The sequence below is a fragment of the Natrix helvetica genome, assembly GCF_964273705.1.
Source record: "Natrix helvetica genome assembly, chromosome: Z".
Lineage (NCBI taxonomy): Eukaryota > Metazoa > Chordata > Lepidosauria > Squamata > Natricidae > Natrix > Natrix helvetica.
In genome coordinates this window covers 36349514-36374264 of record NC_138554.1, presented here as the reverse complement: position 1 = coordinate 36374264, position 24751 = coordinate 36349514, and the positions used below count along the sequence as shown (strand labels likewise).

General features: G+C 38.4%; 1 protein-coding gene across 2 annotated transcripts in view; it reads left to right on the top strand.

The window, feature by feature from the left end:
* The window catches only part of LOC309381373 (RNA binding protein fox-1 homolog 1-like), a 45887-nt gene extending 30334 nt beyond the window's left edge, over window positions 1–15553 (top strand). For both annotated transcript variants that reach the window (XM_081932300.1, XM_081932301.1), the window contains exons 3-12: window positions 1146–1289; window positions 1831–1884; window positions 3329–3421; window positions 3708–3768; window positions 5633–5686; window positions 7642–7777; window positions 9105–9144; window positions 10998–11074; window positions 11342–11414; window positions 12708–15553. In XM_081932300.1, coding sequence (XP_081788426.1) covers window positions 1146–1289; window positions 1831–1884; window positions 3329–3421; window positions 3708–3768; window positions 5633–5686; window positions 7642–7777; window positions 9105–9144; window positions 10998–11074; window positions 11342–11414; window positions 12708–12752 — 777 coding nt within the window. In that variant the 3' untranslated portion in view covers window positions 12753–15553. The remainder of the gene's footprint in view (window positions 1–1145; window positions 1290–1830; window positions 1885–3328; window positions 3422–3707; window positions 3769–5632; window positions 5687–7641; window positions 7778–9104; window positions 9145–10997; window positions 11075–11341; window positions 11415–12707) is intronic.
* The last annotated feature ends 9198 nt before the right edge of the window (window positions 15554–24751 follow it).

Genomic DNA, 24751 nt, shown 5'->3' with positions numbered 1-24751 from the left:
AACTAGCAAAAACAAATTCAGATATTAATAACTATGGGAAGGATATATCTCTACCCGGCTAGCATCACTTACAGGAACTGAAAGCTTGATAAAATGCTCCCTCATGTTTGAAGATTTCCATGCACCAGCATGGATATTGGTCCATCTGATAGATAATGAGGCTCGAAATGTTGTCTCTGATGGGCTATTTCATTGTTTAATTACTTGAGAGAATGATCAAACCTAAGGCCTTCCACTTGGATTCTTAACTGATGTCATCCTAGGAATTATTCTTTACAGTTATATGTATGTAATTGTTTACATTTATCTGCAGCTTCTTAATGAATGCTGTGCCATTTGAAAATTAATGGAGATAATAGGAAACAATAGAGACAACACGAAAAAGGAATTAGGAGTCAGTTCTGATTTTTCTTCTGTTACATCATAAGCCAAATGCGATCAGTAGTCTAGGAAACATAGAAAGGATTAAGCTTTTTTTTTTTTTTGTCTGAGCTAAGTCCACTGAATAATGCCTCATTGCATTGACAGAAGGACTCATAGATTTGACTTTGCTCAAAGCAATCTTCTGTCCAATTGGTACCTTCAAGAGAATTGGAACATTAGATCCTGAAAACTCAGCCGTGTGACTGGGAAAAATGTCAAGGATCCTTTCCTAAAACCCTGGAAGGGTCATTCCATAAGAGGAAGACAATACTAGTTCAAAAAGTCCTTAACTTAAACAGTTTTCAAGATTCAGTATGAGGATGGTGTAGGATGATTATTACCAAGTTTTATAGAGGAGGAAAGGGGCTACTGCCATCATATGTAAGTTTATCTTTAGGGTTTCTCCTATATAATCAAAGTGAGATGCGTGGCATAAATAAATAAATGCCAATACATTTATCACGGAGATACTGCTGTATGTCTTCCTTTTGCCTCATGTTTCTTTCCATAGACTGCAGTCGTCACATTACAAAGTTCAGCATCTTCCCTTGTGACTGCCTCAAACTTTAATTGAATTCATCCTCTTAGACAAGTTCAGCCAACTTTTCTCACCCATGGCTGAATTACAATATTTGGAAGATCCCTTTCTTGGTGAATATGGTGAGAATTGACCCAATGATGTGTATGATCCTGCTTTCTTCCCCTCCTGCCCTTTTCCATAGCAAGCTGAAGAAGTCCCTGCATCTGAGCTATCTCCTGAGACAGAGGATGCAGAAAGTGAGGAGAATAAAGCTCAGCCAAAGCGCTTACATGTGTCCAACATTCCTTTCCGCTTCCGTGACCCTGACCTGCGGCAGATGTTTGGAGTAAGTCAGTTCTCCCCCATCCCTAAAGAGAGTCACCTGACGTCAGGGCTGGGTTCCTTAATTTGTTCATTTATGTTGGTTTCTTCAGTAAAAAAAAAAAAAGATCAGATCTTGAAATCAGGAAGCACCAACTCATCTAAAGAATAGATATGGTTTTGGGATAGAGTAAAAAACAAGCATATATTTTCAACAAATATTGACAAATAATTTGGGCCCCAATATATGGTTGTGAATTAGTCACTCTTAACTAAAGAACATTGGTTCTGGGGTGGAATAACAAACCAAATAAATAAGCATATTTTTTTCAACAAACACTGATATATAATTTGGACCCTATACATGGCTGCGATTTAGTCTCTTTTTTTTTTTTTCAAAAGCAATGGGATTCCTTCTTTGGGCTTTTCTTACCAAACACTTTGCCCCCTCCCCTCCCCCCATCTTAAAATAGATTACTCATAACCCTGTGATTTAGTCTCTTGATAAGAACAGGGCTGCACAATGATTGCTTCTGACAATGATTGATTTTCTTCCTATTTTCTAGCAATTTGGAAAAATCCTCGATGTGGAAATCATCTTTAATGAGCGTGGCTCAAAGGTATTGCACGGAGAAGGGCTTCCAATGGAAGGCTGTGGATTGTCTGTCCTATCAGCAGAAAAGAAGTTCAGGATTTATTGATGGCAGAGTCAGTCAAGCTTGGCAAGCTATGCAACCTAATCGCAAGATTGCATTAATTTTAGGAATCCTACTAATACAGCCAAGACTTTTGCTAGTTATTCAGAGTTGCCCTGAACAAATGGGGAAGCAAATAAATTGGATGGATGGATGGATGGATGGATAGATAAAATTGCCTTGACACATTTTATCCACCTTAATTTGGAGACAAGATGAAATGCAGATTTTGTAAATGGCAAAAATTCTTTAAAAATATCTGAATATCAGATATAATATCTTCCTATACGGATCTTTTTGTTATGATGGTTTGATCATATAGAGATGGCAAAACAAAAATATGATGGAAAAATTTGTAGAATATAGTCAATACATGCTCCATGAATCCTTTTTTTTTTTCCAAAAATTTTATTGGTTTTTATACATATATGGGGAAAGGTAAGGGGATATACAAAAATTTTTGGCAGCTCCCCACTAGTGATAGAAATCCATCCAAAAAACTCACAATTTTTACAATCTTAGAAAACAAAATATAAAAGATAAGCAGAAAACAAGGTCTTATTCTATATTGTCAACCATGTGTTCATTCATTTTCCTTTGTCACTTTCTAGAATATCACCAATTACTATTATTTCAAATACTTTTATTTTTGTGACCTGAGCCTTTCGATATTGCTCCTTCCTCCCTGACCCCAGAGGGAGCCTCAGCCCTCCCCCCCCCCTCCACATGCTCCATGAATCCTGAATTCAAGAAAATCTCAGGACTGGCCTCCAGATTAATAGAGAGAATGACTAGGCTTGAAATGCTTTGGATTTGAAACAAATGATATTTCAAGAGAGATATTGCCAATCAGTCAATCTTTATTTAATCATAGATTAACAGATAAGACACAAAAATCACAATTAACTAAAATAAAAAGGGAAATTTAATTATTCTAAAATATTTTTAAAAGGTTAGAGTAAATATTATGTACTGTGCAAACTATAAAACAATGTTTGGCTGTGGTCAAAGATATAAACTCAGATTAATCTGATAATAACAATTTAAGATAAAACAAATCAGAATATTTAGTAAAGAACGGGAATTATAATTCCTGGTGGGAACCTGTGTAGAGAGTGCATTACAGAATAATGTTTGAATTGAATAAGTGAAAACCTTTCAATTATTCCTCCACCACATGGACACAGTATCGAGGAGATATCAAAGGAGAGAGATCATGTCTGCAACTTTTTAAAGCAGCCACATGTTTTTCCGGGATCACCTGGAAACGTTTATAATTTAATATGAATGTTGCATAGCCTTCTGATTGCTTTTGCAATGTAAGTCAATCTTTCCAATTTGCTGTGACACAAATCTTCTGTTCTCTTAGGGTTTTGGGTTTGTCACCTTTGAAAACAGCCAAGATGCTGACCGGGCACGAGAAAAGCTAAACAGCAGTATTGTTGAAGGGAGGAAAATTGAGGTGAGAGTTTAACCTATGTATCATATAAGCATGTATCAGCATACCCATTTTTGTTCAACATAGTATTTACTACTTTGCCGAAGAAATCCCCTTTGAAAACTTAATATTACACTTAACAATCAGGGAAGCAGGATATGCTGTATGCAAGGAATGCTGAAGAGATTTGTTTGTGAATTCACCCAAAGTGAATCCATAAGACAAATTATAATACTAGCCTGCCTTTCTTTTCAGAACTAACTACATCTTGCACATGTGATCTGACTTCCTGCTTTTTTCTCCCATGCAGGTCAACAATGCCACTGCCCGTTTAGTCACCAAGAAGCCCCCAGTGGCGCCTCTAGTGAATGGTATGCAATATGTTTGTTTCCAAATGCCATTTTTAAAACAAATAGTCCAGAGTTCCTACACTAGAGTATGACAGCTTGTTCAAGGCAGCTCTTTCATTTTTTTGACTTCATGACATCTTTGGATGACACCCCTAGCAGGGCAAGTAAGTGCTTGGAACTAGCAGTGTTTCTCAATCTTGGTGACTTTAAGTCCTGTGGACTTCAACTCCCAGAATGCAGAGCTGTGCTGGCTGGGGGATTCTGGGAGTTGAAGTCCACAGGACTTAAAGTCACCAAGTTTGAGAAACACTGGACTAAGGCAAGGCACTCTGCGATTCTCCTGCGTCTTCCCCCAGACTCTAATTTCAATTTAAACTCTAAAGCCCTCAACTTTGGAATGGGTATGGATTTTCTGCCTTTTTTTTTTCATTTTGGATATTTAGGAGTTTTAAGGAATTAATTGATGTCATAAACTTTTAGAAGCTTAACTTCAAAAACCATTCAGCTCCCCCAATCCCTTTCAAAATCATTAATTCTGATTTTGAGGAAGTTAAGGAGCCAAAAGCATGCCTTAATCATTTGCCAGTCTTAACACACCCATTCACCATTGCTGCCCAAAAACCTTGCAAAAATGTACTGAAAATTTTGGCCCTGTCCAAACCATTGATGTCACTAACCATGACTCTCTGAGCATAGGAAGGATGATGATGATGATATACGTATCTCTAATCACAAGAAAACTGCCAGTTCGGACTGACACGGTGCTCTGTGTTTTTTTTATTTGTTCCTATGCATTATGGCTAAGTATATACAACATACTTTACTGGGCTGGTATAGACCTGTTCAGCTTGATTAGTTTTTTTGTGGCTTAATGTGTTATGCAAATGCAGCCAGTTTGGTTTTTTACCATTCTTTGCTGGGTCCAGATGCTTCAAAAAGTGTCATTGTTCAAGAATAATGAGTAAATCCCAGAAAACGATCTACTTCAGTAATCAGGTTAAGAGTCAAACCCAGCTTATCTCTTCCGGTTAGTTTTGTTACAGTAGTGCTGCCAGGCTGAGCTGGCCATTGGCCAGTTCTTCAGGAGAGCCTTGGCAAAGTATAAAAAGGCCTCCATGCAGACAGTAGTAATGGTTCAACATGGAAGCCTTAGGCTTCAATTGTCTGGAACCTGCTGCAGAGTCCGAGGGGATAAAATGCATTTGATGTCACACTCAAGGTCTGAGATTAGCCTGATTAAAAGGAAAATCTAGCACTATCCTGTTTTCCCCTACCCCAACTTTTCCCGATAATTAGAAACTCTGATATTGGGGATAATTTATGCCAGAATATTGAATGTCTTCTCTACCTTTGACATCAACCAAATATTGGGCTTCTAGATCTAGAATTCCTATAATGACAATGCTATCCAGGAGATGAAATCTATGTATCTGGAAGATGCCCAGACTAAAAAAGGGTGATTTAGATCCTAAGCGCCTCTATGCCTCTACAACACTTTCAACTATAGAAACTATATATCATCAGGAAATTGTATATAAAGTTAGCAGAATAAGTGAGTAAATAAACAGGGCAATTTGTAATGGAGTGGAAATATTTTTAAGACCCACAAAGGCATCATTTCTGCCCTTGCATTCTGTTGCTGTCATGGATTTGCAATAGTTTCCAGGGGTGGAGTACCCCAACTACCGAGGCAGAATTACTTCATCTGGCTGTCCCCATCTTTCTAAAACGTGTGCAAATAGCTTGGCATGTCCAGTCAAGGTTGTGTAAGTTCTGGTGAATTGGGAGATTAGCCAGATGTGTAGGATGGTTGGCAAGGCAAGAAGAAATAAGATAGGAGGCATTTTGTTCATCTGATCTTCTCTTTGCTTGGATGTCCTTACAGGATGGAAGATCAATCCTGTAGTTGGTGCTGTCTATGCTCCTGATCTGTACACAGGTTAGTGTGTTATGTGTCAAATTGTAAGAAACAACATTGGCATAAAATGAATGCAGGTACGCATACACACAGACTTGAATGCGTACATGTTAGGGGTATATGTTGTGTGAATACATGCATATGGATAGCTCTCTGCAAATCTGGCTTCCCCCACTGACTTTGCTTGTTTGAAGCTGGCTGGGAAGGTTGACAATGATCCTGGGACATAGCAACCATGGTAAATACATGCCAGTTAGCAAGCCCATGCGTCACAATCGTGATCACAAGGACGCTGCAACAGTCATAAGTTATTTTTTCAGCACCGGCATAACTTTGAATGGTGGCTTAATGAATGGTGATAAATCAAGGGCTGCATGGATATATTTCAAACTAATGTGTCTGTCTATCTGTCTGTCTATCTGTCTATATATCTGTCTATATATCTATCTATCTCTATCTATCTATCTATCTATCTATCTATCTATCTATCTATCTATCTATCTATCTATATATATATATATATATATATGTTGTATTTGTACTGATAAATAAATAAAGGGAGACTAGGATAGATCTATTTTGAGCTAATTAGCTCTCATCAGCTAGCCATACCCTTACTGGGATTAGAACCCAGGCTGTATATATCTTAGGCAGGAGTCTTAACCACTAAGCCACGGGTTCTCTTCCTTATCAGTTGAGCCAGGGAAATAAGTATATATTTGTGTTACAACCCCTGGTATGCCTAAATATGGGAGGAAGGTCACACTCCCTCTTTCTGTCCTTCGGCTTCATCACAGAAGACCATGCAGGCAGAAAACCATATTTTTATTTTTAATGTTGCCTTTTTTTATATTTGTGTTGTATTTGTACTGATATACAGCCTGGGTTCTAATCCCAGTAAGGGTATGGCTAGCTGATGAGAGCTAATTAGCTCGAAATAGATCTATCCTAGTCTCCCTTTATTTATTTATCAGTACAAATACAACACAAATATAAAAAAGGCAACATTAAAAATAAAAATATGGTTTTCTGCCTGCATGGTCTTCTGTGATGAAGCCGAAGGACAGAAAGAGGGAGTGTGACCTTCCTCCCATATTTAGGCATACCAGGGGTTGTAACACAAATATATACTTATTTCCCTGGCTCAACTGATAAGGAAGAGAACCCGTGGCTTAGTGGTTAAGACTCCTGCCTAAGATATATACAGCCTGGGTTCTAATCCCAGTAAGGGTATGGCTAGCTGATGAGAGCTAATTAGCTCGAAATAGATCTATCCTAGTCTCCCTTTATTTATTTATCAGTACAAATACAACACAAATATAAAAAAGGCAACATTAAAAATGAAAATATGGCCTGTGGCTTAGTGGCTAAGACTCCTGCCTAAGATATAATACAGCCCAGGTTCTAATCCCAGTAAGGGTATGGCTAGCTGATGAGAGCTAATTAGCTCGAAATAGATCTATACCAGTCTCCCTTTATTTATTTATCAGTACAAATACATATACATATACATATATATGTAGCCCATATTTTTTTTAAAAAAAGAGTTATTTTTTTAAAAAAAACTTCTATAGTTTGATCAAATTCTAAACATTTTCTTCATTATCCCATTTTAGAAAACAAAAAATGAAATGTTGACAGAAAACATACTGTCAGCAATCTGTTGTTTCGAATCAGATGTAGACGTATCCTCCCAGTGTGTTATAAGTGGAGACCATTCCACTCAAATGTTTGGGATTATTAAGCCTAGCATTTTTACCCCAAGTTGAAACATTAAACACACTTAATTTTGGTTGCTTTCTTAGAATCATCCTTTGTAAGCTGCTCTACCCCTTCCATTGGTAAATTTTTGGAGCAGAAAGCAGTCACTTTCTTTGTCCTGCTTAGCTCTACTTCTGTTCCAAGTCTGCCTCTCTCGTGTAATGGAATGTGCATCTTCTCTCACTGTTTCTGTCTTTATTGCTTCTACAACTCAGTGGCAAGCATCCCTTACCCCATGATGGCACCCGCTGCTTTGGCCTATCGTGGGACTCTGCGAGGGCGTGGCCGAGCCACTATCTATAATCCCATTCGAGCAGCACCTGCTCCCACTCCAGTTCCAGCCTATGGCAGGTGAGCATTAGCAGAGATGAACTCATGGTGGCCTATTTAAAGCATCTTCCCGTCGCCCATTCACTCTATAAGTAAAATGGGTGGTACCTAAATTTGATAAATAAATAAAAATCAAATAAGTAAATAAATCGGAGACCCTGTACATCCAGTACATTGGACAAAACATCTCATCTGGAAGAATGAAAGTTGAAGAGGTTACACTAAGACATCATAAAAATATAGTTCAAGCAAAATAAATTGAAGTGATTTATTTATTTATTTTGGATTTGAGTTCCCTTCCATGCTGCTTCAGCTCCTCTCTCAGGGCCATTAAAGCAACCTTCAAAGCAGCTGCATCTTTTACCAGTCTCATACAGAAGCTTGAAAGATGTGCTTGCTTTACTGAATGGCAAATAAATGCTGTGTTTGTTTTACTTGGAGGTCTTATGAATCATTTTTAAATCGGACACAACCTGGATGGGTGGGTGGGTTGGTAGATTGCAAGCAAGCAAGCAATAAACAAGTTAGATGAGGAAGGAAAGAAACATTGGAGTAATATTTTCAAAGAAATATTTAAAATATAGAATGGCAAATTTTGGACTGTGAGATTGGAAAGATGATATTTGGACTAAAAGAAATGATGAAGGGGAAGGAAAAGAAATACTAGTAATCTAGCTACAAAGTTGTAATAATAAGTTCCCAGATGTTCCAAAATGAAGTGGTGGCCATTGGCTCAGATGATTTTTTTTAAAAAAAACATCTTTTTTGCCACCACCCTTCCGTCATTGTTGGGTCTGCTGACTAAGGAATATCTGGGAATTATAGTCCCATCATCTCTGGTGGAGGTTGAGATTGAGGAAATTTTGTTCTCTAGTAAACTCAAGTCACTATGTAAATAAATGAAGTCTTCAGAAATAACATCTCTGAGCTGGTCTAGAAAATTTCCAAGGTCCTTTCCAGCCATACAATTCTACTCTATGTCTCATTTACTGAGGTGCAGTAAATAGATAAGACATCATGTTTTCTTGCTTTTTTCTTCATTTTTTCAATAACTATTTGGCTGCAAAACTTGAAACCTGATTCAGCTATTCTTGGGACCTCAAAACTGGATTCAACTGCTATGAAAACTTGCTGTAGTCTTTCATGTCTGATACACAGTTCTTCTTTCTGGTTATTAAGTGGTCAGGGAAGGGCACTCTGCACAGGTGTAAGGTCATGGTTTGCTCCTCGTATGTTATATAACATAATTAAAAGCTTGTTTTTAAGACGAGTAACTTGTATTTGAAAGGGGTTTGACTGAAGGGGGAGGTATTTTCTGCTGCATACTGATATATATTTTTTCACCCAGCGTGCTGTATCCAGATGGTCTATACAGTTCTGACCTCTACGTAAGTCCTCCTATGGGTATTTCTGGAAATAATGATCCAAGGGTCCTGCATGGGTGCCCAGCACCAACAATCCCAAAGCAGAAAAGGAGTGGTAGGACTCATGAACCTTATGCAGGGATGAGACTCCTGATCTTTGGGGCACTGAAACCAAAAGGACTTTGCATATGCCACCATCATGCGTATTCTTCACTTTCTAATTTATGCTTCAATGAAAAAGTTAAAATGAAGTTCTCCATCTTAGATAAGGCATGGCCTATTATGTTTCTTGCACTCACGATATTGAGTAGACATTGGAAGGAGTCATGCAACCTGCTAAGTACATTCAGAAAATGTCCAAGTTCTCTCTCTTCTCATCAGAGAGAAGAGACAGAGGATACTGTAAACAGAGGACACTTTCTGGGTTATTCATCCAACAGATTGCAAGACTAAGAAAGCAGCTAATCACTGTAGTGCTCTTCAATGCTCTTTTCCCTGCTAGTGGTTCTTTTTTCTACTCGATGTTATAAAATAAAAGTCAGGAATCAATATGAAATGGACATATATACCAAAGCTCAACTAACTTCAAACCAACTAAAGCTTTCACTTTTTAAATGCACTCTGAAACTAAGTATTAAGAAGCTACAATGGCAGGAATGTTCATACCAGACTTTAAGAAACCAACCAAGCCAATATTCCAGCCCCAGTCTTCACATTTATACAATCTTGGCAGCAATATGTATGTGATGCCTGTAGCTTTGCATTGTCTATTGCAAAATAGACAATGCAGAGCGCAGGCAATCTATCCTTCTAGCCACATTACTTCTTTATTCTTTTTTAGAGCAACAATTTGCTATGTCTGCTTCACTACCGCATTATTCAATCTAATCTAAACCAATAGCAACAACAACATGAGAATGATCCTTATCCTTCTACTGGAATTATTTTTCCCCAAAAACAACCCAGTCCCAAACCACAGAACAATTTTCCGGATGAGGTATTCAGAATTGTTGGAATGCTCAAGCAAATCTCTCCAACACAGCTAGTTTTTGTTTCAGATTTGATCTAAAATTGAACAGAACTCTTGAAACACTGGGTTTTGCTTTGTGCTTGGAACCCTTGTTTTGAGAATAGAACTTTCTGTTTTGAAACATTACGCATATTCCTGCTGCATCATAAGCAACCCAGTCCCATTTTAATTAATGTGTTGAAGAAACCAACCCTAGATAGGTGGTTAGGCCAAACTACAGGTACTGGTAGTCCCTGATTTAAGATCACAATTGAGCCTGGAATTATAGCTGTAAGTCATGCTTGTTGTTAAGCAGATCAACATGTCTTTAAAAACTTTTTTACAACTTATTTTATTATCTTTAAGTGAATCACCGTGGTCGTACATGAATACTGCTGTTGTTAAGTGAACGCCGCAGTTATTAAGTGAATCAATTCTCTGCTATGGTTGTAGTTGGGGTTTGTTTGTTTTTTGCCAGACACTAGAAGTAAACACAGTTTCCACCAAAAACAGTCGTAAATCGCAATCACATGACTGTGGAACACTGCAAATGGCCGTAAATGCAGCCCAGTTGCCAAGTACCCAAACTACCACTAGAGGGTGATAAGTTGGAACTATACAACTGAAAATATAAGTAAAAATGGGGAAAAAAACTTTGTGGAAAGGAAAATAGCTCTTCCAGGCAGAATCAGATAGGCAGAATGACAGCTCCAGTTTCTCTTAAATTGAGCAGGAAAAGATATGTAGATAAAGTCCCGCTTTCCCCCCCAAAAATGGGTGTGTGATGGTGGTGCTGGGAGTTGGGGGTAGCAGGATGTTTTGTAGACTGTTGGAATAATATTTATTTTTGCTGCCGTTTGAATTTTAGGGTTATCCTGCGGCGTACAGAGTGGCTCAGACACCAGCAGCTGCAGCAGCCACAGCAGCAGCAGCATACAGTGATGGGTATGTAGAGGCTTGGATTAACATTAACTGTGTATTTATTTAGGGGAAAAAAAACGTATTGCAGGGTAAAGGATTTTTTAAAGGGTACAGGAATTATTAACACTGTCCTTTCCACAAAATTACCAGGCTCCTAATTGATGAATAAAATCTTTCCCCTCGTTTTAATGTCCTTCTTTTCTTAGGAAAAGAAGTTGATTACCCTAGTGAGGAAGCAATATCTGGTCCATGAGCCTAGGATTTTGACTACTGATGTTTTCTCTGATGCAGGTACGGACGGGTTTACACTACTGCTGAGCCTTACCACCACGCAGTAACCCCTGCCTATGGAGTTGGTGCCATGGTGAGTCACTTAATGAATGGGCCAAGCATGCTACTTCTTGAAAAGATAGCTGGGCAGGATCAATTATCATCTACTGTAAGCCAAGAACATCTGTACTGCTTAGACCCTAGTGATAGAAATGCCAAGCAGATGAGCAGCATGCCTCCTTAGTCGGAGAAGCAAACATTTGCACGTTGAAAGAGGGAGCTGTGCTTCCTAAATCAATTATGTTTGCCATAGCCAAATCTTAAATGGCAAATGAGAAGGACAACTAACAGTAAAGGGTTGCTTAGTTAAAGGCACAGTCTTGCAACCATTGTTAATTACAATTCATAGATCTGAAGAATACAGATTCACGTGGAAAGAGTAAAACTATAGTTATATTGTTTTTCCCCATGAAATACAAAACTACACAGATGAAAGGTTCTTTATCCATCTCCCTCAGGCTTTTGAAAGCCACAACTCTTAGTGTGTTTGGGGTGTGAGAATTGGGGCCATTTTTGAAATGTTAAAATCTTAATATAGATGGTTCTTGGTTTACAGCCATTCATTTAGAGACCATTTGAAATTATAGTGGTTCTGAATTTTTTTTATTTATGATCGGTTGTTGCACTTAACAGCCATCGCAGTACCCGTATCAAAGTTCAGGAGTTTGGTAACTGCGTCTATTTACAGTGATTTCAACATGCTGGGGTTATGTGATCATCATTTGCAAACGTCTGGCAAGTAAACTAGATGGGAAAACCATATTTGCTTAACAATTACGCAGTTCACTTACCAACTGCAGTGACTCGCTTACTAATCATCCCCCAAAAGTTTAAATCAGATGAAACTCATAAAAACCTCCACTATCAAATGAGATGATTGTATTACTGCACAATGGCCAGCAGATGGCAGTGTTCACTTACTCATTGAAAATGTTTCTGTTTCATCAAGTGCATGCTAGGCTAAATTGCACAGGTGATAGGATTCAAAATTTGGTTCTTGATTTCTCTGTTGAATTATCTTTAGTGGAAAAATAATTTTCAATACTTTTAGAACCAAAGCTCCCATCTCCCTTATAGGGAAATGCATCAGTGCAACGTTAAGTCTTGACAACAATGTTAATTTGGGTCTGAAATTATGTGTTACATTGATGAAGGACATTAAAAGTGGGTATTAACAGGGAGCAGGAAAATTGAGTTACAGGTGGAAAAGAGAGTTTCCTTGGAAATTACATTGAAGCATTCCGTGGCTTCCATTGCTTTTGTGATATTTGTGTCATATTTCAAAGCAGCTCTCACTTCTCCTGCTCGCTTTCTCTCTTTATGGCAGGCCAGTTTATACCGAGGAGGATGCAATCGCTTCACTCCATACTGAAGGACAAAGCACTGGGGCTGAGCAACCAGCAGATGTCCGTCAGTCGATGGCACAGTTGATGGGATCCCCTTGCTGAGAACCTTGTCTCTCTGTGTGTGGGTGTGTATGGGTCTGTGTACGAAGGAGAGAATTAGACCATTGGTGTGGATATCTCCCACCCAGCAATACTAGAGACTGCTCAGGAATTTTCCCTGAACCCATAAGAATTTTTAACGTTATTCACAATTCGGGCTTCTTCTGTGTCTTCTGGTTGAGTAGAGACTAGCAGGTGCACAGCACACCCAAACCAAAATGCAGATGAAACGGCAAACACACAATCGTAGCTAAGCTATGGGTCTTGAGCTCCCCACAGGTATCCTATTTCAGTTAGACTTTGGTGAGGCACGTTTGGGATTTGGGAACTCCATTTTAGTTCTTGAACTCTATCCAAAAATTCTCTCAACCATAAGTAGAGAGGCTTCCAGCCTTGGTACTGGATCTGGTGCATTTTTAAAATCTGAACTGAGGCTCTTGTTACGGCCTCAGATAAGGAACTGTGGGATGGGAGCACTACAGTTTCACCTGATCAAATATTCAAACAATGTAAAATTATTGATTTCCAAACAATCAAAACAATAGATTTATACAGTTTACACTAACACAGTTTCCACAGGAAACTTGGGAACTATTATTGGAAGTGATTGAAAATAGCCAGTCCAAACCCTCTCATGTTATACTTCCCACAGCTCCTGAGGGAGAAGGCAAGCTAGTTTTCCAGCTGATCTCTAGAGGTGACATGGAGCAAGAGTGGAAAATATGCCACTCTTGAAGTTGTTGGATCCCAGCTCCCAGACATCTCTGGCCATCACCTGGGAATTATGTGGGAAAGCCCATCTGGAGGGTCATATGGTCCCTGCTTCTGCCATGTCACTTAGATTCTTCTGCAATTCTCTGCTTTCTCCCCACGTTGCCTATCCTTTTCCTGTGCCTTGACTTCTCTTTTATATTTTTCTCCTTCATGCTAGTTCTCACTCGCCTCTCTTTTTTTGTGCGTGTCCTTTCTTGTATTTCCAATCTGCTTTGGGTATCAGCTCAGAGCTGAAGCAAGGTTCTTATTCTCTGTAAAAATGAAAATCAAGTTTTTGCTTACAAATGTTCCCTATTTTTATTCAATTATGAAAATATATCAACACATTTCAGATATCCTTTCTCCCCGGGATATCCAGGATGTAGAAGAAACAGTTCTGTTTGCAAGAGTGATGCAACTTTACTTGCCTCAAGAGAAAATATCCTTTTCTAAGAGGCAACTACTAAACAAGCAGGCAGTACTTTTTTCAATACCTCTCCTGTGCAAAATGGTTTGGTTTTTTTTGTCTGAGTTGAAGAGCAAACTGCTCCCATCTCCCTATTTTCAACTGACTGGGCTGGGAGAAACATCTTTTAATATCGGCAATAAGATGCATCCCCCATTCATATTAAGGACACAGACTTCCTTACTGGGAACAGGGCCAGCTATATGGCTTTGCCTTCAAACATTTTGTCATTGTTTCAGTATATCCGACATGCATCAGTTGGATCACATTTCGGCTTCAAGTTAGGCTGGCCCTGTTGCATCAGTTCAACCCATCGTACAGTATATGGGAAAGCATGCATATGTACAGTGTATGCATTATACATTGTATATCCACCACTGCATTTTAAGTTTTCAACATTTTTTGGGAAATGATAACAATACAAACTTTTACACTGCAATCTGTGTACTTAAAAAGACATTTCTAAACTCTTTTGGTATGAACTGTGCCTCATACTCCTCTCTTAACCATTCTGATTTTAATCTACTAATTTTATTGGGGTTGATCTCCTAAATGAAGAACAAAGAATGGGGAAGAGTTGTTATTTTTATATTAAAATGTGAATGATTTAGCTGGAATGCAAATAAATACTTTATTTGTGGATATACAGGAAGGATCAACAAATTAGAAATACCGGAAACCTGAAAGTCACTGATTGGGAAGTTTGCATCTACTGATATATATGCTGATATAAAATATATACATACGCATGGGTGTTATTTTAGGACTGAAGCCTAAGGACTTTGTCAAATGCATTTCTTTTTTTAAAAGAAATATATTTAATTATCATTTTCTCCTAAAGGCTGTTGATCCCAAAGCAGAATTTATTTCTGTTTCTGACAATTTTGCTTCACTGTATTTCTGAATTTATGTTGCAGTGCCTCTCAAGTTCACAATGCAATATCTCAGGGAAAAAAAACTTCTCTCTATAGATGCTTGTTCTCCTTTCTTCTGTTTCTACATTACTGTAATAAAATCCTGATTCTGGCTAATTTCTGTTACTCTGCCTCCTCTTCTTTCTTTTCCTCCATCTCTTTTTCTATTGCTGCATCCTTGCTCTTTCCCTTATTAAGAATGATGCTCTCTTCATTTCTACCAGGGAGGTAGGAGGGAATGGCGGCATGGCAGGGGGCTTTCTGAAATGGGCAGGCTAAGATCGTAAATAGGCATTAATTTGAGGAAATGTGGATGAAACAAAGAAAAGGTTAATTTTTTTAAATACTGCCAAACAGTTTAGTCAATGGTGATAGAACAAAGTAAACATGTAACCTGTGAGAAGCGATGCAATTCTCAAAGAGTCTCCTAAAAGCTTTGTGCCTGCCCCTGTTTAAAAAGATTTGGCTGCTAACATAAGCTTCTCCACTGCTCTTTAAAGACAGGAAGTACAGTGTTGTAATAAAATAGGGTGAATTTATTGCCATTTTTAAAATAGTCTCTCGTAAAGCCATTATATAATGCTGGATTTTTTTTTTTAATTTAATGTATCTGTATTGCCTTGAGCATCCCAAGGTTTGAAAGTTGTCCTTTGATGAATCACATTTCTAGTATGAATTAGTGGGCAATTTTGGCTGAAATCTTAGTAAGCATAAATATAACAGGAAATGACCTAATTATTAATCAAATTCATATTCTGGCCAACTCCCAACAACTCTGGGTACCTCAAACAACTCAAATGAGCAAAATACAATAGACAGACACACACACACACACACACACACACACACACACACAAAGAATCAAAGTTGGGTTTTTTTCCATTTGACCCAATTCACTATCCCTAAAAGCAGTGGAGTGTATGGCACTTTGATCTGAAATGCTATAAATGTGATATGAAGTCCTGTTGTTTCTGATTCCACAATCTATTTTCCCTCCTAACATGCTGCTTTTCCTAAACTAATATTTTGTCCCACCCTGTTTAAGAAGGCCCTTTCTTGGTACGATTGCAGGCTGAACTAAGAGCTCTTGTATTTCTAGAATTTATTCTACCTCAATGCTGTTGAAAGGCTGATCTTTCTCGTAGAACCCCTGCCCGTGTTTTTAAAAAATTAATCCTCTGGCACAGTCATCCCTATTATTAAGAAACGGGGTTCCAGACAGTTTGCATCTTAAATGACTGGGACAAGAATCTACTGCAGTTTAACTTACTGGTACAGCTAATAATGATGCAGGAACCCTTTTTTTTTCTTTTGTACCCAGCTATCCTAGTGCAGACTTGCCTGCATTTCAAATAAAAATTAAATCCCTGCAAGGAAAACTAAACATCCATAGGAATGAGTATTTTGTGTTAGGTTTTCTCCTCCTGTGCTCATTTTGAATTTGGTGGGAATTATTGGTACCTGGCGTCCTCCCATCGGCAGGCTGAAATGAGCACAGGACTTGTAGTCCTTCCTGTCTGTTGGATCCTGCTTTCCCATTGCTACACGTGCAGATCAGATTTGCAAATGAGATTCAGGGTGTTTTAAAGGCATTACTGGAACATAAGCACCACACTCTGACATTTATTTCTGCATAAATGAGCATCAATGAGTGGATAATTTGGAAAAGGGAGGCATTTAGAAATACATTTTTGTTGTGACATGGCTTTCCAAGTGAACAAATGATAGATTTCTATTTTCTTTTGCAATCTGGTTCTGCTCTTATATTATAGTTTGAACTCCTTTGCATGCTTTTGCTTTCCATTAATCTTTGCTCTCACTTCATTCTTTGCTTTCCCCCATAGCTTTGTTTCTCTAATGGTTTACTGTCATACTTTTTTCCCCTCTTTTGCCTCTTACTGTTTTCCTATAGCTTTGTCTCTCTCTTTGCTTTCATGCTTTCTATTTGCGTACATAGATTACCACCAATTTTTTTTTTTTTTGCTTCTTTTCCTTTTCCAGCTGAGGTTTAAATTACACATGGTACAGGATAGACACGGGTGGTTGGCTATAAGGAGGAGAGCAAATGGCCTAATCTTTCCCTCCTTTTTTTGCTGCAAACTCAGGAGGAGATTTTTCTTTCCCCTGCAGAATGAAAGCCCCTCTTAAAAGGACAGATTTTTCACCAAGTCAACTCCTGAATGGGAACAGCAGTTTGGTAGTTTTCTTCCTCAAACTCCTTCTTTTACTAATCTATTTGGCTCACAGTCTTCCCAGACAAAGTTTTTTAAAAGGGGGATGGAAAGATATATGTGACTGGCTCCTTCCATCACATTTTAGTATGGTCTAGTGCAGTGGTCAGCAAGCCGCGGCTCGCGAGCCACATGCGGCTCTTTACACACTTTAATGTGGCTCTTCTGTGTGCCGGTCCCCGTTCCCCTCCCTCCTCTCGGGCACTTCAAAACAAGCGCCCCTTTCCCTTTTTTCTTTTCGACCCACAATGATTAGGGAGGATCCTGAAGTTGGGCAGGGATGAGAAGCGAGGAGGCAGAAAAAGAAACGGAGGCTAAGGAGCTTCCCCCCGCCCCCTCCCAGCAAAAATCTAACCGGGGAGCCGGGCGGGCAGTAGCAAATTAGCCGATCACGCTGCATGATCGGCTAATTTGCTACTGCCTGCCCGGCTCCCCGGTTAGATTTTTGCTGGGAGGGGGTGGGGGGGAAGCTCCTTGGCCTCCGTCTCTTTTTCTCCCTCCTCGCTTCTTGGGGCTCCACCAATGGGGGAGCAAGGCCCGCCCAGCGCCAGGCTTTGGGCTAACACAGAGGTCTGCAAAGTTGGTTGTTTTAAGACTGGTGGACTTCAATTCTCAGAATTCTGGGAGTTGAAGTCCACCAGTCTTAAGAGCCAATTTTGCAGATCCCTGGGCTAATATGATTGATGCCCTTGGTGGACTTCAACTCTCAGAATTCTGGGAGTTGAAGTCCACAAGTCTTCAAGCTGTCAGGTTTGAAGACCCCTGGGGTTTTTTTTCTAAAGGGTTAGGGGTGCAAGGGTCTTGCAACTTGACAGCTTTAAGACTTGCGTGCTTCAAATGCCAGAGTTTTTGAAACTAAAAACAGTGTACCATCCTATGTATTTTCGGTTTTAAAAATGTGGCTCTCAAAATAAATTTCAATCATGGTTTTGGCGAGATTTGGCTCAGTTGAAAAAAAAGGTTGCCCACCACTGGTCTAGTGTTTTGTCACCAATAGAGATAAAGAAGAAAATCATATCAGTAGCAGCAGGTTTTTTTTTTCCTTCTCAGATTTTATCTATTGCTTATAATCCCCAGCCATAGGACTCTTACAGTTCCCATGTTAACCCATCAAATTAAACCCTGGTTTGCTTAGCCACGGTTTTTTAACTAACTACAATTGGCTCAGTTCACACAACACATGGACAAACAAAACTTGGCTTACAATTTATTTTGCACAATAACGAAGATTAGGCCAAACAAACTCTGCTGTGGTTCTGTGTTACTTTCTGGTTTGTTCCTCAGTTTCTTGGAATTTAACTGCACTCTTTCTTCTCTGTGTGTGTTCTTTGACTGCTTGCAGATTCTTTCTGGCTTGGATCTCTGCTTTCTTCTTTGCTTTTCTTTGCTTTTTTTCTTCTCATACACATGTGCTTTCTTGCTTGCTAGCTGACTTTTCCCTCTACAGCTTCATTTCTGCGTGCATTTTTGGGTGAATTCTTAGGTTTGATATGTTACAGTATACTTAATTATAACTATATTAACTACTGTATGAAAGAATGAGACTATCTCCTGTTCATCTTGGGGCCCTGCTGCTAAACCTGCAGCTCTCAGCATTCATGATTTGTGATGCTGGTTGAATGGGATTGGGAGTTGTAATGCAAGAACAAAGGGCTACACATTCTCCAATCCATTTTAAAGCGCATTTTAGAAAACACTTCTTTTCTTGCCAAAATGCTTCTGGTTTTGTAGCAAGTTCTTCCTATATTCCATAGGAATAATTAGTAACTAAAAATGAAGACTAGAAGTTATTATGCATTGCACCAAATTTAAATTACCCTGGAAATGTACTTGTGGCACGTTTTCTCTCTCTTTCTAGCTTTGCTATATGCTATCCAGCCTGTTTCTTCCTGAACTCTCACTGCCTCTTCTTTCTTGTTCAACCTCTCCTTGTTTGCTTTTTTTCTTCTGCATTCTTGCCTTTTCTCTTTGTTTCCTCCTCTTTTTCTTGATCCCATGTTTGCTTCTTCTGTTGCTCATATTTAGCAAAAACCCAGTGTAGAATGCTCTTTCTATATTAGCCTCATTAATGTTTTGTTTGCATCCATTTGAAGTCTTTTGACAGTGGCATGCATGTATGCCCTCAAGTGGGGGCATTTTGCATGCATTGACCAGATTCTACTGTTCTTAAGCCCTGTCCCTACTTGCACCTAAACATAACATAATATGCCCTGGCAATATCCCATTTCTAAAGCTTTTGATAAAACAAGGCAGAACTAGCAAGCTGCCTATTGACTTGAGTATTTATAATCTAATGTCAGGAGTCCAATATGTCTATGTAAGAAATAGCAACCCTTTAAAATAGAAGACAAGTGGAGATTGCAAAACAGGACATTTCCTGTCTAAATGCTTATACTCTAGTATAAGCATTTTAAACTAATACCTTAAGTTTAAGGTATAGGTTTATGCAATCTTAAACTACATAAATTTAGGAGAACCTTAGGTGCTGCTATGCATGTCTCAATGGAACTGCTCTATAGCAATTATGCTTGCAGAAGCTGTAACTTTGCCTTCATCTCTTCCCCTTGTTCATCACCATGAATGAGACAGCGATTCAAGTTCTGTTTCTCCCCTTTTGGTGCTCCATCAAGTGCAGCCTCAAATTGTGGGAAATCTGTCATGTTGTTATTTTTGGAGGGAAGCCAGGGCATGAGGGCATGAGGGCATGAGTAGGAAGAAAGACAACAGGCAGAATAGAGACAGGGAAGGGGAAAGAACTTGTTTTATGCCAAGATAGCTTTCTGCTGCTTCACAGATTGAAGGATAGCATTACAACTCAACAATGGGGAAAGAACTACTCCCAGTACAGTTGAAAGCAGTTTAAGCCAGTCTCACTCATAGCCTGGGAACAAGATGGAGGCAGCGTCATGGAGATCTGATATACACAGAGGCCAAAAAAAAAAAAAAAAGATGTTACCAAGACATGTTTGGTAACCGATTCACTGATCTTTCTTCTTTTCTCACTCTTGCTTAGGCTGAATCATCATTTTACACCCTCCAGTCTCTTGGCTGGTCTGTTTCATTGAATGCTTGCTATCCTTTTGCAATTTTCTTCTTGCTGCTTCTTTTTTTCTTCTCCAAAAACCCAGGCTTTTTTACATTATCTAAACATATACACATGTGATGTAAAGAGGGAGGGAGGAAGCATTTGTTATCAAGAAGAAAGAGCAAAAATAAATAAATAATAATAATAATCCGCCATCTTACCTTCATGTTCTTCTGCTGAACTTGTCCCTTGTCTCTGGTTCAGTTGCCGTATTAAAGTAAGCCAGCTGGGAGAAGTCTTGAAAGAGCAGAATGTGGGAAAGAGAGCAAAGCAAACTGAATTATCATACATGCTTCTCTTTTACATTCTGTTTAGTAGGAAGTAGAGACCATCATTCCTCACAAATGAGAGGGTGGATTGAGCAAAGAAATTTCCATCTTGTCTGGATTGTAGTTGCTGTGCTGGGCCTGCCTGCCTGCCTGCCTCACATTTTTGCATGCTTTTGTTCTTCTCTTTCTCTGAGTTGTGCTTTTTCTCAGTTTTTTTCCCCCTCTTTGTGGTTTGAGGATCTATCAGTTTTATCAGTAATCCAAGAAATATAATACATAGCCAAAAACACAATCAAGGATCCTTCCTTTTCTTTCTTTCTTTCTTTCTTTCTTTCTTTCTTTCTTTCTTTCTTTCTTTCTTTCTTTTTCTTTCTTTCTTTCTTTCTTTCTTTCTTTCTTTCTTTCTTTCTTTCTTCCTTCCTTTCTTTCTTTCTTTCTTTTTCTTTCCTTCTTTCTTCTTTCTTTCTCTTTTGTTCTTTGTTCTTTTCTTCCTTTTCTTTCTTTTGTTCTTCCTTTCTTCCTCCCTCCTTCCCTCCCTCTCTCTCTTCCCCTCCCTCTCCCTCTCTCCTTTACACTTTCACAGTAGGACTGAGAAGGGAGAATATTATTTCCTGATTGGACAGTACAAGACAAACGATTGATCATCTTTTATGAAATAGCAGTAACAAATTTCAAGGAAGCCAATATTGATTAATCATTAGGAGATCTCCAAGTCCCACTCTTCAGCGTTTTGCTGAATATCCTCTTCCCCATCCTTGTTTTCTATTTCTATGTGCACCTCTTACATGTAACTCCTGCTTCTCTCCCCCTTGAAGGATGCAATCCAGAAGCTAACACAAGGCAATGGGTGTGCTTTGCAATACAACTCACATTTCTAGACACCATCCTCCCTTTGCTAACTGAGAAAACTGTAGCAATTGTAGTCCCAACTCATTTTAAATGTGTTACATTTTGTAGCCCAGTAAGTATCATTCGTCCCAGTTTTGCCTTCTGCTTTTTCATTATCTTTTTTTCTATTCACGTAATTTTGTCCCTCCTCTTCTGCTTGTCTGCTGTGATATTTTAATTTGGTCTTGCAGTTGGTACTGGTATTTATCTTGTCTTTACTGAGGCCATCACTTTTTTTCACTCTTCCTGTTGTCTTTGCCTATCTCTTTTTAACTTAACTGCTTGCTATCTTTATCTCCCCAACACTATGTATACACTTCCTTCTTTTGCACCCTTGTCTTGCTTGCCATATGTTCTTCTTTCTTCTCTCTTTAAAGCCTTTCCACCATTCGCTTGTCATGATTTCTCTAAGGATGTTCTAATCAATTTTGTCACTTCATTGAGAAGCAGCTGCAAGCGGGTATTTCTGTTCTGCTCTGTTGCTATGCAGCTTTTGTGCTATTATCAAGCTACCATTGCTGAATCAGGACCTAAGTATTTTTGCTAATATGCAGAAAATTATTAGCATTTAGAATGTTCCTATATATAGAATCTATATACAGCCCATGTGTTTTCTTCTCTTGCCTGTCTTCTCTTCTCTCCATCCCCTCTGCACCCCGCACTAATTTAATTCTGCACTGATCCCGCTGCCGCCCCCCCGCCACAAGACTTCTATGCCTGATGCTCCAGTCATCTGCTTTAAACCATCTCCTTAATAAAGCCAACTTTGTCTGGAATCTATATTTTCAAAAATCTTTTGATCATTTTCTCAGTAATTGCATTCATACATTTATATTGAACAGCTGCGAAATGCTTTTTAATATTGGGTGATACTGTGCTTTTTCCTTTTTTTACTCTAGCTTTATTTGTCCAACCATCTGCACTCTTGTCTTTTCACTCTGTCCACTTATCTTCCATTCTTGTCAGGGGTTGTCCTCAACTTTTTCCTGCAATATAAGAACTACTTTTAGGATTCTTTTTTCCCTCTCTTTCCTGTCCTTTATTTTCTTTTTCTTGTTCTCCTAGTCTATTACCATTTTTTAAAATTATCTCCCTTATTAAGGCAACAATGCGGGGGGGGGGGCAGCACTAGTGACAATGCCATTGATTTGAATTAAATTTTAATTAGGTGTGGAGAATAGAATAAGCATCAACTTAATAGTGAATCTGAATTTAGTCAATAAAAACAACTTACTCTCTGTTCACGCTTCTGTTTTTATTTTCTGCTTCTCTCGAATGTATCCAAAGCCATTTCTCCTTCTCTAACCCAATGCCTACTCTTCGCTTTTGCTCACTTTCTTTTCCTTTCTTCCTTTTCTACTTTTTTTCCATTTCTCTTCCTTTCTCTTTTCTTATCTTTCATCTTTCCTTTTTCTCCACATGTTTACTTACTAATGAAATAAGAGTTGAACAGCCTTGTTGAATGGCCAAATACTTGTGGACTTTCTAATTTATCCATTTTGCTTACTTCCAATTCCTGGCCTTTGCTATAAAATTTCTGACTCTTTCTTATTCACTTTCTTCTGCTCTGTTCATGCATACTTTCCTGTTCTTATTTCTCATATTTCTTTTACTTTGCACTGACTCTTCATGCTTACCTGTTTTTGTTTGTGCCTTCACAGAGGCTGTGTTTCCCCCCCCCTCTCTCTCTCTACCCTCCTTCTCTTTGTCCTCTGTCTCTCTTCTCTGTTGATTCCATTCTATTTCTCAATTTTTCTACATCCATCTACCTTTTTGGTTTTATTCATCCCAGAGCTCTAGCAGTACTGCAATGAAAATCATTTTGGTTTCTGGGCTTTACAGATGTAGAGACCATTATATGCATTATTTCAATTTCTGCAGCATATGAATGGTTAGCTACTCTGTGTTTGAATGCCTTCCAGGACACCTCACCCTACAGTCCTATCTTGGTGATATTGCTCCAATGGCCAAGGGCTCTAAAGATATACTTATTCATAATAATCTTACTTGTGAATCTTACGTCTAGTTGAGCTTTTGTATGATCATAGTCTACTTCAGGTATTTGGATGCTAATGTTAATTTTCTGATACTCAGCTATTTTTTTTCTATTATTCTCCCTGCTTCATGTCCTCTTTCATTCCTTCCCCTTAAGATACCTGTACTGCATTATTGCCATGTCTTCTCCAATTTACACTGTTTCAATTTGATGATGTTAGACTTTTTTCTCTTTAGCAATCATGAATTAATAAACAACAGGGATTTGTGCAATAGCTACTCTCTGACTACTGTTCCATACAATAAAACTCTGATCTACATGAGAGAAAATAGTCAGATGGATCTGCTTTTGGTGCATTGATAATATTTGTCAATGCAGGCTGGTATTAATGGAGGTGCCCATTTTGTTTTTTCTGTCCCCACCCTCAATTTAGCAAGGCAAGTGCATCTGAGAAATAGTACACCTCCTGATTATAACATTTGTGAATATTGTAGTGGTATTCTTATTGCTCTCTGTGCACATGTACTGCCTTCACTATTAGATAAATTACTTCTCAGCAAAAATTGGTTACAATAGGACATTAATTGGCTAGCTGTTCTATCAGTCACAAATCTCTCCAATTTTTAGAAACAAACAAAAATAAAATACCTAAGAATATAATCACACAAACCGTATGTGTGTATATATGTATGTAAGAGCCAGAAAAAGTTAGGAAAAGCAAAGCTCACTCACCCACATTTCCATTCACAGATCTGTTTATATACAGGCAAAGACTATAATCACCCTCTGAAATTTATAAGTAGGTAAAACATTTGCAAACATTTTTTAAAAAGCTTCTGTACATAGTAATTCAGCTAGTTACTTGCCAAACAATATCTAATCACCACATCACAGGGATACACAGGTACACTGCTAATTTGCAATGTGAATCCCATGGTATGTATGAGAGAAAGGTGGATATTTATTTATTTATTTCAATAATTCTCTACATCAGATTTTGTGTTTCTACATCACTATTTATGTTTCTGAGAGAAAAACATCTAAGGATTGGAAATCACAAGAATTTCACAATACACACATCATTGCAAGAATTTCACAATACACACATCACAGTGCATTCAGTGTACAAAGCAAGTCCCAGTGTGAGACTCACTGTTCCTCTTCTTATTTACAATGCTAATTATTGTTCAATATTTTCAAATAATGTGTGTCTTGTATTTCTAATAAAATGGAATTTCATTTCATTAATGTTTGCTTTTTTCCCCACATCTCAGAGTAATGTAATGCTTATTCTAATTCCCCAGGAAATAGAATTTCAGTTATT